Source organism: Bufo bufo, chromosome 1, assembly GCF_905171765.1.
Source record: "Bufo bufo chromosome 1, aBufBuf1.1, whole genome shotgun sequence".
Taxonomy (NCBI): Eukaryota; Metazoa; Chordata; class Amphibia; order Anura; family Bufonidae; genus Bufo; species Bufo bufo.
In genome coordinates, this window is record NC_053389.1 from 764,331,100 (window position 1) to 764,348,310 (window position 17,211).

At 43.9% G+C, this 17,211-nt stretch overlaps 1 protein-coding gene across 1 annotated transcript in view; it reads left to right on the forward strand.

Moving 5' to 3' along the window:
- The first annotated feature begins 3,777 nt into the window (after positions 1–3,777).
- Positions 3,778–17,211, forward strand: part of LOC120986236 (C-type lectin domain family 4 member G-like) — a 33,189-nt gene continuing 19,755 nt past the window's right edge. The window contains exons 1-9 of the mRNA XM_040414692.1: positions 3,778–4,078; positions 5,412–5,549; positions 8,898–8,936; positions 10,766–10,804; positions 10,956–11,006; positions 14,209–14,325; positions 15,912–15,953; positions 16,035–16,112; positions 16,511–16,582. Coding sequence (XP_040270626.1) covers positions 4,045–4,078; positions 5,412–5,549; positions 8,898–8,936; positions 10,766–10,804; positions 10,956–11,006; positions 14,209–14,325; positions 15,912–15,953; positions 16,035–16,112; positions 16,511–16,582 — 610 coding nt within the window. The 5' untranslated portion in view covers positions 3,778–4,044. The remainder of the gene's footprint in view (positions 4,079–5,411; positions 5,550–8,897; positions 8,937–10,765; positions 10,805–10,955; positions 11,007–14,208; positions 14,326–15,911; positions 15,954–16,034; positions 16,113–16,510; positions 16,583–17,211) is intronic.

The window sequence follows — 17,211 nt, forward strand, 5'->3', positions numbered from 1 at the left end:
GGACTCAAGTGTTTTTTCAAATCCCTCAACTGTTCCCCCTATTTATTGCTTCGGAGCCAAAGCCTGGGACGCGATATATAGAAGGCCCTGGGGGAGGCCGCCCGTTGCACATCTAAATGTTGACAGTAGGACGACTGGAGAGCTGCATATGCAGTCACCAGTACCGCAGAGGCAATGAGTGAGTGTGGTGGCCTGATGGGTGTAGTAGTTGGTACTCACATTTCTGCAGCTCCCTGGGATGGCGTGCAGTGACAGGAAGGAAGGCACTGGATTCCTTTGGGGAAAATCCTTTGGTGTTGAAGGATCTCCTGCCAGATGTTGGTTGAGATGCCCTTGGTGCAGGGCCGGTTTTAGACAAAATGTGGCCCTGGGCGGAATTAAAAGCGGGCCCCAAATTCTGAAGTACTCACATTTATTCACTTGACGCAAGAGGAGAAGTCACCGCCGTGGCCCATGATTGGTTGCAGGCAGCTTTAAAATGGATGATGACATCCAGGGACCTGAGCAAAGGTCAAGTTGTTTGGTCAATTATTTCCATCAGTTAGGCTGGGTTCACACCTGAGCGTATTGGGTATGCGCATTTTACAGGCGTTTTTTTCAGGCGTATTTTGGGGCATTTTTGTATTTAGGAAACGCTCGTAATAAGTGTGTTTGTGTGATTGACAACAGAGGCATCCAATGAAAAACTGCCTTGAGGTGTCCAATGAAAAGAGACTTCCTGCAGAGCTATTTCCTGTGTAGCTGACGCGGCTGGGTATGACATAGTTATGGGGGATCTGTGGATGGCACTGTTATGGGGGATCTGTGGATGATGCACTCTTATGGGGGATCTGTGGATGGCACTGTTATTGGGGATCTGTGGATGATGCACTGTTATGGGGGATCTGTGGATGATGCACTGTTATGGGGGATCTGTGGATGATGCACTGTTATGGGGGATCTGTGGATGACGCTGTTATGTGAGGGATCTGTGGATGACGCTGTTATGTGGGGGATCTGTGGATGATGCTGTTATGTGGGGGATCTGTGGATGACGCTGTTATGTGGGGGATCTGTGGATGACGTTGTTATGTGGAGGATCTGTGGATGACGCTGTTATGTGGGGGATCTGTGGATGACGCTGTTATGTGGGGGATCTGCGGATGACGCTGTTATGTGGGGGATCTGCGGATGACGCTGTTATGGGGGATCTGCGGATGACGCTGTTATGTGGGGGATCTGCGGATGACGCTGTTATGTGGGGGATCTGCGGATGACGCTGTTATGTGGGGGATCTGTGGATGACGCTGTTATGGGGGATCTGTGGAGGACACTGTTATGGGGGATCTGTGGAGGACACTGTTATGGGGATCTGTGGAGGACACTGTTATGGGGGATCTGTGGAGGACACTGTTATGGGGATCTGTGGCGGACACTGTTATGGGGGATCTGTGGAGGACACTGTTATGGGAGATCTGTGGAGGACACTGTTATGGGGGATCTGTGGAGGACAGTGTTATGGGGGATCTGTGGAGGACACTTATGGGGGACCTGTGGACGACGCTGTTATGGGGTGGATCTGTGGATGGCACTGTTATAGGGGATGTGTGCTATAACACATAGGGCCATGAGGGGGGCCAGCATAAGACACACATATAGCATCTTATGCTGGTCCCCCTCATGGCCCTATGTGTCCCCTCATGTGTCCTAAACATAACTGGCTTTGTGCGTAAAGTATTTTACTACTGTCTGAAACAATCTCTCTCCTATTGATAAAATGGCCAGCCTCTGTACTCACTTTCACTATGAATACACTGCAGCAAACGGCAGCGAGCTGGCCGGCCGGCGCGTGACTGACGTCACTTAGTAACGCTCCTCCCACTTAATTCAGGAAGCAGTGCATTCATAGTGAAAGTGAATACAGAGGCTGGCCATTTTATCAATAGGAGAGAGAGCTTGTTCTGTGTGGTCTGAGCCAGGAGGGCTGAGAGACCACTATCCCCCAAGAGATACTGGTGTGGGAGCAGCCTGGAGGCTGCTGGAGGTTGGGCTGGGAAAGCCGTATCTCATCACGGGAGTGAACTGAGTTACACAAGGTGAGACAGGGACACGTTATTAATGTATAAGTTAGAGCCTGGATGGGCGAGTATTTATTATTTTGTTGTACTGCTTTTGCTGGTGTGCCACAATAAATGCACTGTTTGGACCTTAACCCTGGTGTCCTGAAGCCGTATCTGTGAGGATGATCCCCTGAGAGAAAGCTACCCCTCACAGAGCACAAACCAGTAGTGAAGCCTACACAGAGATAAGGTATAATAGAAGGATTTCCTCCTGTTCTGCGTTTTTGACCCACACCTGGTTTTGGCTCACAATAATTGATGGAAATAACTGAAGTGTGAACTCAGCCAAAGGGCTCATGTAGACGACCGTTGCCCGTCTGCAATATATGGGCAACCGACCGTGTCCTCATCATATCACGGATGCGGACCCTGTTAAATAATCAGAAAACACCTAAAATAGTCACTGTTACCAGTTCTCTGTATATAAAGACAGTGGGGACATGGAGATAATGTGTTCTCTGCATTCAAAGTAAAAAAGTAAATAACGAATAGAAAGAAATCTGACATTTTTCTTTTTTAAAATGCAAGTAAAAATTAAAAAAATACAAAAATTGATTTCTTCATTTACCCAAACACTCAATGGCATTGAGTGTTGGGTGAATAAAGGAATCCACTTGTTTCACTGAAGTCAGAATGCTGCCTTTCTTCCATAATTTTAGATAGATAGACAGAGAGACAGATAGATATGTGATAGATAGATACAGTGAGGAACAGAAGTATTTGAACACCCTGCGATTTTGCAAGTTCTCCCACTTAGAAATCATGGAGGGGTCTGAAATTCACATTGTAGGTGCATTCCCACTCTGAGAGACAGAATAAAATAAAAAAAAATCAGGAAATTACATTGTATGATTTTTAAAGAATTTATTTGTCTTGCACTGCTGAACATAAGTATTTGAACACCTGAGAAGCAGCAAGAATTCTGGCTCTCAAAGACCTGTTACTGCGCCTTTAAGAAGTCCACCTCTACTCCACTCATTAATCTAACTTAGTAGCACCTGTCTGAGCTCTTTAAAGACACCTAGAAAAGGCTGCTATCTCCACTAGACTTGCTCTGTACCCAAGTCTACACTGGTCTGTGCTGGGTAGCTTCTGATGATTCCTCCTCCAGCCTCCCTCAGCCTGGCCACTGCCTAGAGGGCTAAAGTGGTAACTACATGGTGGACTTCCATCTGACTCTCCTCACTTTGGACTGACTTTCTCCTCACTCTCACTACACACTTCCTCTCTTCCTGTGTCTAGCCTGTAACTTTTATAGGGGAACGTACCAGCACCATCTAGTGGTGGTTGATGTGAAGTGGTGGTTACCTGCCTGTTAATAGGAACTTACAGCTTTACATATTGCATTATTGACATTACTTTACATTACAGTTAGCACATTTCCATGAAACACAATTGCAGCGTCTAGCAGTGTGTTTCAGGACACTGCATGTATTGCTTTCAGTACTACACTAAACTCTTTTGCACATGATTTCCGTCAGTGAGAAAAGTAGGTTTCGAAGAGGAAAAAGCAGCCCAATAATAAGAAGAGAAAGACAGAAGAGGAAGAAGGCTATGCTATTTTATTGCCTACAAGCACTGGGACCAGGGATCCCTAGGGACTTCTTACTTGTTAGGTGTGATCGGAAATGTTCTGTTAGTCTTTGTCAGAGAAATCAAAGAGAGAAGAAACAAAGAGAGAAGAAACAAAAAGTCTTCTAGAAGGACCTATCTACGATGTATATCAATGACTATGGAAGAACACAACTTGGACATTAGCTCAGTGTCCATCTGTTGACAGGACTGTTTCAGTCTTTTTGGATCTCATCACCAGCACCGAGCTGGATTGTGTTGTGTGAGTGCTATGTGGAGACTTGTAAGAAGATAAGGAACTGATTGGAAGATATTGACTGATTGGTAAACTATAGAAAAGTTCATGTGTACTTGAAGACAAAGTCGAAACGAGATGCAGAACGTTTATGGAATATCAGGGAAGGGAGGTAAGACATGTGCGTAGAGTTCATGGGAATGGTCTCCATGCTGGCAGCAGATTGCTGATTGTCCTGTGTCTCTTGCTATTTATCTTGTCCGCTTCAGTTGTTATTTTCAGATCCTGAGGTCAGGGGTGTACATAGAAGTGAGAGGTGGGCTCATAGCAAATATTAAAATGGGTAAAAAGGGGGAGAAAGTCTTGAAAGAACTTTTCATCATACAAGAATAAACTTTATTATCATGAAATGGTATGTATGCCTTCATAAAGACATTAGAATATTGGATTTGATGCTGCACGGCATCACACATAGAAACGGATATTTTACTGCAAAATCTGAATCATTAGTAAGGGTACTTTCACACTTGCGGCAGAGAAATCCAGCAGGCAGTTCCGTCACCGGAACTGCCTGCCGGATCCGGCAATCCGGATGCAAACGCATTGAAATACCAGATACGTATCTCCGGTGTCATCCAGAAAAAACGGATACAGTATAAAATTTTTTTTGCATTTTTAAAGGTCTAGCGCATGCGCAGACCGGAGAGCCGGATCCGTTTTGCCGGAACACTTAATGCCATATCTAATACACTTCAATGTAAATTAATGCCGGATCCAGCATTTCGGCAAGTGCATGCTGCAGTATTTTCTCCGGCCAAAAAACGTAAGAGGGGCTGAACTGATGCATCCTGAACGGATTGCTCTACATTCAGAATGCATTAGGATAAAACTGATCAGTTTTTTTTTACAGTATTGAGCTCCTTTGACGGAACTCAATACCGGAAAAGAATAACGCTAGTGTGAAAGTACCCTAAGGCTCCATTCAGACGTCCATAGAATGTGTCCGCATCCGTTCCGCAATTATGTGGAATGGGTAAGGACCCATTCATTCTCTATGGGGCTGGAAGAGATGCGGACAGCACACAGTGTGCTGTCCGCTTCTGCATTTCCGGAGCGCGGCCCCGATCTTCCGGTCCGCAGCTCCAGAAAAAAATAGAGCATGTCCTATTCTTGTCCGCAATTGCGGACAAGAATAGGCATTTCTATAGGGGTGCTGGCCGGGTGCATTGCGGATCCGCAATACACTACGGACGTCTGAATGGAGCCTAAGGATGGTTTTCAGATGGCCATAACGTGGGTGGGCAAATTTTAGAGTCTGCATTACAGTTACAATACCTGAATTTCATGTGGTTCTCCTGAGCTGAACTTAGATCAGCAGAGAACACTGTGCGCTAGAACCACAGAATGTCCAGATATTGCGGCCACTAAATTGTGGCTGAATTGAGTCATCTGGAACTGGTCTAACAGGCTTCGTTAGGTTAATAACCGTGTCTTCTCGTTCTCAGCATGTGGAATCACCGATGATGAAAATGACGCAGATGACTATGAAAATGTGATTGACAACAGGAAGGTACCAACTGTACCGGAACGACTGAAGAAGGGTAACAAAACCACATGCAAAAGAGAAGACCTGCAACTAAAAAGTAATATATTCACAAATGTACAACTTAAATAATACATCAAGTATAAAATATCATATGGTTCAGTAGTTTTGCTTCCACTGCACTCCCTATGATAGATTTTAAGCTCTATGACATTTTATACTTGTCTTGCAACTTTTCATGGAGAGGAGGCTATATGATAGTGACCTCAGCTATTGCAAAGCGACAGCTCCCCGCATGCCCTAACTACTGCTGTATGACATGTCTGGTTTGTCATACATGTACTCTATTATAATATGGTTTTCTTTGGCTGCAAAAGATAGTGAAAATTGAAGATTGATAGATCTTGACATGCCCTCTGGGACCCTCTTCTATAAGTCAGGTGTCGGAGAGCCTTTAATCACCTCAGCCCCCAGTGCTTAAACACCCTTAATGACCAGGCCACTTTTTACACTTCTGACCTACACTACTTTCACCGTTTATTGCTCGGTCATGCAACTTACCACCCAAATGAATTTTACCTCCTTTTCTTCTCACTAATAGAGCTTTCATTTGGTGGTATTTCATTGCTGCTGACATTTTTACTTTTTTTGTTATTAATCGAAATTTAACGATTTTTTTGCAAAAAAATGACATTTTTCACTTTCAGTTGTAAAATTTTGCAAAAAAAACGACATCCATATATAAATTTTGCTCTAAATTTATTGTTCTACATGTCTTTGATAAAAAAAAAATGTTTGGGTAAAAAAAAATGGTTTGGGTAAAAGTTATAGCGTTTACAAACTATGGTACAAAAATGTGAATTTCCGCTTTTTAAAGCAGCTCTGACTTTCTGAGCACCTGTCATGTTTCCTGAGGTTCTACAATGGCCAGACAGTACAAACACCCCACAAATGACCCCATTTCGGAAAGTACACACCCTAAGGTATTCGCTGATGGGCATAGTGAGTTCATAGAACTTTTTATTTTTTGTCACAAGTTAGCGGAAAATGATGATTTTTTTTTTTTTTTTTTTCTTACAAAGTCTCATATTCCACTAACTTGTGACAAAAAATAAAAAGTTCTATGAACTCACTATGCCCATCAGCGAATACCTTGGGGTCTCTTCTTTCCAAAATGGGGTCACTTGTGGGGTAGTTATACTGCCCTGGCATTCTAGGGGCCCAAATGTGTGGTAAGGAGTTTGAAATCAAATTCTGTAAAAAAATGACCTGTGAAATCCGAAAGGTGCTCTTTGGAATATGGGCCCCTTTGCCCACCTAGGCTGCAAAAAAGTGTCACACATCTGGTATTGCCGTACTCAGGAGAAGGTGGGGAATGTGTTTTGGGGTGTCATTTTACATATACCCATGCTGGGTGAGAGAAATATCTTGGCAAAAGACAACTTTTCCCATTTTTTTATACAAAGTTGGCATTTGACCAAGATATTTATCTCACCCAGCATGGGTATATGTAAAAAGACACCCCAAAACACATTCCCCACCTTCTCCTGAGTACGGAGATACCAGATGTGTGACACTTTTTTGCAGCCTAGGTGGGCAAAGGGGCCCATATTCCAAAGAGCACCTTTCGGATTTCACAGGTCAATTTTTACAGAATTTGATTTCAAACTCCTTACCACACATTTGGGCCCCTAGAATGCCAGGGCAGTATAACTACCCCACAAGTGACCCCATTTTGGAAACAAGACACCCCAAGGTATTCCGTGAGGGGCATGGCGAGTTCCTAGAATTTTTTATTTTTTGTCACAAGTTAGTGGAAAATGATGATTTTTTTTTTTTTTTTTTTTTCATACAAAGTCTCATATTCCACTTTTTTGTATAAAAAAATGGGAAAAGTTGTCTTTTGCCAAGATATTTCTCTCACCCAGCATGGGTATATGTAAAATGACACCCCAAAACACATTCCCCAACTTCTACTGAATACGGAGATACCAGATGTGTGACACTTTTTTGCAGCCTAGGTGGGCAAAGGGGCCCACATTCCAAAGAGCGGGCGCATGCGCAGTAGGTATTGCGATGCCCTGCCAGGAGCCCGCTACGAATTTGACCGCGCAGCTGCAGTGGAAAAGGCAGAGGCACACGGAGGGCGGGGTTATGAGCCGTTGAGGAGGTGCTGCCTGGGGCTCGGAGGATTGAGAGGCACTTGAGAGGGCTCATTTACATAATCTTAAAAGTTTGTTTTCGGCTAAAAGAAAACTCCATTACATACAACAAAGGTACAGTTTTTAAGTTCTGGGTGGCACATATAACGCTATTTGATCAGTCTAATATGCCCAAATGTGGTGATAGACTCCCTTTATCAAGTAGTTCTAGGTTAAAGGGAACCTGTCATCAACGTTATGCTGACCTCACTAAGGGCAGCATAAAATAGTGACAGAAATACTGATTTCAGCAATGTGTCACCCATGAGCTAAAAGTAAGTGGTTGCTGAGAACCAGCATCATAATCATTGCAGCCCAGGCCTCGAAAAGAGTCAAATCTACCTGAGAAGAGTCCTGGTTATTCATAATCTCCTGCTCTCTCACCCATCTGCTGATGATTGGCAGTTCTCTTCTAGAGAGAAAGAGAGCGAACTAGGTAGAAGACTGTCAGTCATCAGCAGGAGAGCAGGACTTCATGAATAAACCAGGACTCTTCTCAGGTGGCCGTGTCCAGTGTCGGACTGGGGTACCTAGGGCCCACCAGCAAAATTTATTTTGGGGGCCCACTGTACAGATACATTCAAATATAATAAATAATCTAACATGTTTCTTATATGACTATAGGCTGGTTGAGGTGCTGTACATTGAATATATGTATGTAGTGCAGAAAGTCTACTGTGTTATGTGCCACTTGTGCAGGGGGTGGGAGACTAGGGGCCCACCTTGCTCAGGGGCCCACCGGGGGATTCCCCTGTACCCCTGCGGGCCAGTCCGAGCCTGGCCGTGTCTCTTTTCCAGGCCCAGTCTGCAATGATTGTGATGTTGGTTCTCGGCAACCACTTACTTTTAACTTATAAATGACAGACCGCCAAAATCAACTCACCGGTCTCTACTTTATTCTGCTGTTAGTGTGGGCAGCATAAAGTTGATGACAGCTTCCCTTTAAGCCACCCATTTATTATATGGTCACCTTTTCATTTGAATGACGGGCGTGTAATACTACATTCCACCAGTAGTGGTCGCTGCAGTAGCAATTTTTTAGAGTATGAATACATACAAAATCCAGACCTTTGGAAAACAGCTGATCGCCACAGCAACTTCAGTCTAAAAAGGGACTGTCTTCATGAGAAACCCATTTATGCCCTACAAAAGATAGGAAGCTGGGGGTTGTCCCTTTTTGATTTTAGCCAGGGCCCCCCCTTTGCCATGAGTTCACCCCTGATCATTGTCACACATTCATTTTTCAGATTTGGATAAACCTGCAAACTCCATTGACACACCTCATGGTAAGAATGTATATCTATCTGCTATACACAGTAATTCGCTAATTTTGCATTTACTTGAAGGAACATTGGATGCAAATAAATACACTGTGTTATGCCTAATACGGGGTCTGGAGCAAGGTTACTTTAAGGTGAGGCGATCTGGATATTTGTACAGCAGGGCCTCTGTAGGCCAAGGGGAGCCTAGTATACAGGACTGGGCTCCCAGGAACACCTAGACCACCAGGGACTTTACCATTAACACCTTCACTATTTAGGTATTGGGTGGTGGTAGTATTTGGACATTGAATGGAGGTTTATTTGGGCATTGGATGGCAGTATTAGGAATATATCACTGTCTTACATGGACATTATATGGTAGTATTATTTGGATACTGTATGGAGTTTCTATTCAGGTATTGTATGTTGGTATGATTTGAACACTGAGCATTGTCTAAAAGAATGGAGATGGCGGTGGTTAAGTTGCTTGTTGCCCAGGGCTCCATAGTCTATAAAACCTTCCGTATATGAGAGGACGTTGGGGTAATTTAAATTCTCGTGCCATGGTCTGCCCTCTCAGGCTCTGCACTTGTGGTTCCCCCAAATATGAGTGTTCAACAACTTGCAGACAGTTAATCAAACCCCTCTTGTGTGCCTTTATTCTGTGTAACATTAATGTAATATTAATATTTTAATGTGAATATATGTCATACTTGCCAGCCAGCTGGAATGTCTCCCGAAAAGAGGGGAGACCTCCCGGACTCTCCTGGAAAGCAGCCCTCCATGAACTGTAAACTGTATGTGGCGCCAAGATGCTGCATCATTAGACTCAACCCCAGCTCCCGAACGTGCTCTGAAGGGGCATGGCCAATTACAAAAAGGGAAATGGGGTGTGTCAGTGGCAAAAAACATTTTGCCAGCATCCTTCGTGTACCTCCCCGATGCCAACAATGAAAAGTTGGCAAGTATGATGTTTGCAGAAACAGTTTCCTTTACTAGACCTCTGTGTAGTAGATGAGTAACCACCAAGAATGTGTGCCTCTGTAAAGCTAAGTGCCAATGAATTCAGTTTGTCCTTGCTCCCCTGTTTTCTGGACTGTTCATTCAGGGATTGCAATATTCTGTACATCAGCCAGGTGACAGTGTAGTAATGCCAGGTGCACCTTCATTTTCACAGTGGTATGCATTGGAGAGCGGGAAGACTGGCCAGTCTGAGGTGCACTACTTCTCTGCCTCTGACCCCATCCTCTCCACACTAGTCATAACATAGGGCCAGATTTATCATTAGCTCAAGTCAGAATAATGGAGTGAAAAAGTCCCAAAAAAGTCCCAAACGCTAAAACTGCGCACAAATTTGCGACTTTTTTCTGCTCTGCACTATGCTCGCCAGTTTTCTGAAAGTGGGCGTGTTTTCTTATGTAAATGAATCTCTAGACAGATTTACTATTGGGACTATTTAAAAAAGTCGCAAAAAAGTCGCAAAAAAGTCCCAATTTCACTCCAGTGAGGACCATGCTTATCTTATGAGACTTTTTAATAGAACATGCGACTTTTTCATAAAAACGTGCGACTTTTTCGTAAAGATGTGCGACTTTTGTAAAGCTGCTTACTGACGGATAAACTGCTACCGTCAAACCACATTTATTACAGTCTTAAAGGGCCGATCATAAATCTGACTTGGCTAAAACTGACTTTAGCCATATGTTAAAGTGGAGTGAGCTGTCAGAGGAATGATAAATCTGGCCCATAGTGTATCAGTTATGCCTGGAGTGTTCCTTCAATAAGGAAGCATGCTGACAAATTTTTCCTCCAGTCTGAATTTATATCACATGATCTATGCTCTTTATTGTCAGGGCCAAGAACAATTCCACCATTTCGGCCACCGCATATAGGTACGATAACTCCACTGTGGGTCAAGCTCCAGAAAAGGGCGTTCTCCAAGATATTTAACATCATATATTTTCTGTATATGTTTCCCTTGCCTATGGATATAAACTGTGGCTTATACCATTCATAGGACATTCTGCCATCTTCTTACTTTAGGTCTTGACTTTGCGTCACCAGCGGTAAATGCAGCATTCAGAGACCAGACCGGTAAGGAGCCACAGGAACCTGTGGACGACCTAAAAAATATGAAGTAATATATAGAAAGGTCCTTATTTAACGGTGTTATCCAATAAAAAGTGAGAAGATGATAAATATATGATGGATGATGGCTGGGAAGGTCCTTCCACTTCACCGCATGCCTTGAGATTGAATGGAGCAGAGGTCACATTGGCCACTCTATTTAATGCTCATGCGGATGACAGAGACAACCAAGTACAGAGCTTGGCTGTTTTCATCAGCCCCATGGGCACTTAATGGAGAGGCAGGACACAAGTATGACCACTGCCCCATTTAGATTCCTCCTGACTGTGGTCCTGCATTGATGTAAAAGAGGGAATTCAGGAACATATCCTAGTGATCGGTGGTGCCCCTAGTGATCATCCATTATCACCTATCCTGTGTATTGGTAATAAATGTTTTCTGTGGAAAAATTCCTATAAATACTATTGTAGAGCCCTGGAGCAAGAGTACTTGGGAATATGCATGTTTGTGGACATTTGCTCCTATTGTTACTATACACATAAACTCCTTACTTTATTGCACTTTGAATGGTTAGCTTACACAGTGATTTATTCCGATGTTTGCAGTTATTACACTGTATTTGCACTACCCTGCGCAAAGAGTAAATGCACAGACAGCTAAGGGTCCATTCACACGTCCGTAAGTGTTCTGCGGATCCGCAAAACATAGACACTGGCAATGTGCATTCCGCAATTTGCGGACCACACATGGCCGGCACTATAATAGAAAATGCCTAATCTTGTTCGCAATTGCGGACAAGAATAGGACATGTTCTATTTTTTTGCGGAAACGGAAGCACGGATGTAGAAGTGCGGATCCGCAAAATGCGGGTGCGAACAGCACATTCCGGCCCCATTGAAAATGAATGGTTTTGCACCCGTTCCGCAAAATTGCGGAACGGATGCGGACCCATTTTGCGGACGTGTGAATGGACCCTAATACTGAGAGATTTCAGGACTTTTTTTCCTATGCAAAGATTTGGAGGGAAAAACAGACACAATGGGCCAGATTTATCTTTAGCTCAGGTCCGAATAATGGAGTGAAAAAGTCCCAAAAAAGTCCCAAAAGCTAAAACTGCGCACAAATTTGCGACTTTTTTCTGCTCTGCACTATGCTCGCCAGTTTTCTGAAAGTGGGCGTGTTTTCTTATGTAAATGAATCGCTAGACAGATTTACTATTGGGACTATTTAAAAAAGTCGCAAAAAAGTCGCAAAAAAGTCCCAATTTCACTCCAGTGAGGACCATGCTTATCTTATGAGACTTTTTAATAGAACATGCGACTTTTTCATAAAAACGTGCGACTTTTTCATAAAAACGTGCGACTTTTGTAAAGCTGCTTACTGACGGATAAACTGCTACCGTCAAACCACATTTATTACAGTCTTAAAGGGCCGATCATAAATCTGACTTGGCTAAAACTGACTTTAGCCATATGTTAAAGTGGAGTGAGCTGTCACAGTCATGATAAATCTGGCCCAATGACCTTTTGACTCTCTGGTTTAGCTTTGTTTACATCTGAAGACCTGTTTTGTCATTTCAAAAGACTTGCATTGAAATTCTATACATACAGGGCCGGTGCAACCATATAGCCGAACTAGGCGTTCGCCTAGGGCGCCGGTCTGCTGGGGGCGCCCTGGCGGGCTCCCCCTGACTGGGGCTGCAGCCCTGGTCGAGCGGCTCTTGAGCCTCCCCCAGCGCCGTTACAGGGGGGCCAGGAGGTGGAGGTCCTTCTTAAATATGGCAGAGCAGGCATCTGCTTACCCTGATGGCAGGTGCCTGCTCTGCCAGTAAATTACCGGAGGAGAGGAGGCGTGCGCCCTCTGTGATGCCGGAATATGACGGCATACTAAACGGCGCGCTGGAGGACTGAGGAGCTGCACCACACTGGACCCCAGGGAGGTGAGTGTTTAAGTGTTTGACTGAGTGAGTGTCTGCCTGTGTATTTATGTCAGTGAGTGAGTGTATGTATGTCTGTCTTTCTGTCAGTAAATGTATGTATGTGTGTCTGTCATTGAGTGTCTGTGTGTGTGTGTATGTCAGTGAGTGAGTGTATGTCAGTGAGTGTGGATGTCTGTCGGTCAGTAAGTGTCTGTGTGTTTGTCAGTGAGTATGTGTATGTTTGTCAGTGAGTATATGTGCGTGTTTGTCTGCCAGTGAGTGAGTGTCTGTCAGTGAGTTTCTGTGTGTGTGTGTGTGTGTTTCAGTGGGTAGGTGTGAGTGTGTGTCTGTCTGTCAGTGAGTTTCTGTGTACGTCATTCAGTGAGCGTCTGAGTGCGTGTCTGTCTGTCAGTGTGTGTGTGTGTCTGTCAGTGAGTGAGTGACATGAGGGGGCGGCAAAATGGATCTTTGCCTAGGGCGGCAAAAATCCTTGCACCGGCCCTGTATACATATCTGACAGATGAAATTGCAACACTGTGTCTATTTAGGCTGTGCTTCTCCATTCCACCTCTCCCACTAGAAGGTTCTAGGTCAGCGAGAAACTTTGTATAAGAAGAGCAGTCGGAGCCCCTAGTTGTCTGCAGATAGGGACCAGTGCTTAGTAGGAGAGACTCTGCAGATATGGATCAGTGTGAAGTAGAAGTGACTCTGCCAGACTGCATGAGTGACCAGAAGAAGATGCTGAGACAGAGATACTGGGTTACTAGCCTTTTACCAAGAAACCAGCCAGATGACTGAGCCACAGACCCTTGGCCAGAGTACCAGCCTTCTGGAAAAGTGAGAGAGGGATTGCTAGCTCAGGCCTTTCCTCAGCATCAAACCCTTCTTCTGCCCGGGAGGAGACTGGAAAAGCCAACTCAGTGCTTTGCCTGTATTGTTTTGCACTTGAGTTCCTCCAGTAAAGAAGCACACTGGTTTATGGCAGACCCTGACTCTCTGGACTTATTTCCCATTGGGGTGTGCCTTGATTTACCATCTCCTCCAGAAACAGCAAAAGTGGTGGCGCCTCCACTGTGTCGGGGGGAACTAGCATAATGTTGGGGTCACCCCAAACCCAGCCCCTACATATGTGTAGGGCTATTTTGAGCTGGATTTCTTTCCAGTGAAACTTTAGTTTTAAAAATCTTAAATTTCATGAAAAGTAAGCCAAAAATGTAAATTTAAAAAGTTTGACAATGTCCTAGTGATGAGTCCGTCTATTACTGTAGTTGAGAACTTGTTGTCTTTTAGTGGAGCAAACCTCGGAAAAGAAACTCACATGGAATTGGAAGAAGATCATTCTAATTTGCTACCTGATTGTCATGTTTCTCTTCTTGATTCTTCTGACCAGTGTTATCTTTATCTATTGTGAGTATTTATCTTGAAGAAAAGATTTCTAAATCTTCTCTGGTACGCAAAGGTCTGCCAGAGGGCTTCATTCCACAAAACTACAATATGGAGAACTGAAAGGACATCTGTCAGTAGATTTGTACCTATGACACTGGCTGACCTGCTGCATGTGCATTTGGCAGCTGAAGGCATCTGTGCTGATTCCATGTTCATATGTGCCCACATTGCTGAGAAAAATAAGCTTATGTATGCAAATGAGCCTCTAGGAGCAACGTGGGCGTTGCTGTTACTCTTAGAGACTCCACTCTATCTGCAACTGACGCACCCTCTACATTTTGATTGACAGGACCAGGTAGTAAAATGTCATCACACCTGGCCCTGTCAATCAAAATGGAGTTTCAGATAAAGTAGAGCCTCTAAGTGTAATGGCAATGCCCCCGTTGCTCCAAGAGGCATATATTAAAACATTATTTTTCTCAGCAATGAGGGCACATATGAACATGGGACCAACACAGACGCCTTCAGCTGCCAAGTGCACATGTAACAGGTCAGCTAGTATCATAGGGACAAATCTGCTGATAGATGTTCTTGAAAATCCCCTGGCACTCAGTCCAAACTTACTGGTTAATGCCTAGTATTTCAAGTGGTCTAAGGTTTGAAGGGGTTAATACTGGTTTATATTACACTTGGAGTCTTAGGTTTTTATGCTAATATCCTGGGCGGTCTAGGGTGAGTTATTATGTGATTATATTATATGGTATTATATTGTTTAGGATAGGAAAAGGGCTAATGACAGATGCCTTGGGCAGGAAAGTGAACCTATGGAGCTTTGGTTTTCCGTTACCGGGCTCCAAAACTATTGCTACACCTTACACAGGCATACAATTCTGTCTACCTGAAGCCACCGCTAGAGGGAGCTCACTGAATAGGGATCTATACAGCTCCCATTGGGCTTCATATCGTGACTTCCACTTAGGCCGGGTTCACATCACCGTTATGCATTCCGTCTGGTTTCTGTTATGCATAACGGAAAACAAAGTCCTGTCGACAGGACTTTTTTTCCGTCCTGTATAACGGAAACCAGACGGATCCGTTATGCTTGCCCATAGACTCTTAAAGGCTTCCGTTTTGATTTCCGTCTTATGGATTCCATTATTTTCCGTTACAACGGAAAACAGTAACGGAATGCATAATGGTGATGTAAACCCGTCTTTATTGACATTTTAGCATGTAGCTCCAAGCTAACCCCTTCACTGCTTTGGTTTCTGGGTACTAGGATTCTCCCCCGGAGGTGCGGTAGCCCAAGATCATGGAAAAATGGTTCTTTTTTCTCCCAAAGAACTCTACTTTTCATAACGGGCTTTTTTGGAATTGAAAACTCTGTCTCTATACTACACGCAACCCATAGACGAGAGTGGCGCTGTTTGGGTGGAGATAGCAGAAGTCTTCTTTTAATCTTATACAGCCCCTTTAACATAACATACTATGCTGTTTAGGAGTCAGTATTTCAGAACTTATCAAACTGAAGGCAAGCTACGGGATCTAAAGATACCATAGTCAGGTAATGTAAATGCTGGATCTGATAAATTGTAATTCCATTTCAGATTCCAACATCTCCATTCAACTGGCTGAGCTGAAGAAGAATGGTGACTAGCATATCAACTATTTCCACATTATATCTATAAGTAATAATCTTCAGGTCTAACCTATCTCTGCTTCCTATACAGCATCCCATGTCCACGACTCAGTCAAGAAAGAAATAGAAACTGTAAAGGACAACTTAATGAAAGTCAACCAGACATTGGGTAAGTCTTCCATCACATCAACAAATGCAATTGCACCCGCTGACTGGCTCCAGTCATATATAAAGTACCTCCCACAGTCCACCTATAATACTGACAGTGAAAGTATTCCAGTAGAAACCAGGGACAGCTTGCACTACAACAGGAGAAATCCCGGTGGGCTAATTGGGTCAACAGTAACCTCAGGCTGCACTCTTACAGGACTGCAGGGGGCTGCACTTCAGCCCTGTATGCATCTGTGTCTGGGGATAATATTGTACATTGGGACAGACTCCAACATCTCCAATCAACTATTGGAGTAGAAGAAGAATGGTGACTAGTATATGCACAAATTCCAAAGTATATTTAATTTTTAACCAAGACTATAACCTTGGCATAACCCACCTCTGCTACCTACGCAGTATCCCAGGACTCAACAAAGAAAGCAATAGAAACTGTCAAGAATGACTTGATGAACGTCAACCAGACCATGCGTAAGTAGAGCCTTTAATTACAAATCTTCACTTAAAACAAATGCAATTGTACTCACAAAATGGTGGCAGTCATATGCAAAGTAGGTGCCTTAGGTATTAATTGACCATGGAGGGCCTCATGGACGCAGCCATGGCTCCTGTGGCAAAGTGCTGTGGCCACTTCCAAGTGTTGCCTTAATGTGCACGATGTGAACCTTGATTTGCCACCCTGGCTCGGTGCAAAGGTTAGCAGGTCTGCTATGGTTTAGACCAGGAATGTCAAACTTGTGGCCCTCAAGTTGTTGCAAAACTACAACTGCCAGCATGCCCTGACAGCTCTAGGCTGTCCTGTCATGAACGAAATTGTAGTTTTGCAACAGCTGGAGGGCCACAGGTTTAGGCAGGTTTTGACAGATAGCTAGGTCCCCTTTGTTGCGATATTCTGAGGAATTTGTTGTACACAGGATCAGTGATTAATACTGATATAGAACAAGCGACTTTGCAGAGCTGAGGTCCTGATTTCAAATCCAACCAAGGACAACACTTGTATATTGAATTGTACTGTATGTACCCCCTCTGATTGTGAGGTTTTCTCTGAGTTTTCAGTTTTTTTCCAACACTCCAAAAACATAGTCTTCTTACAAAGTTGC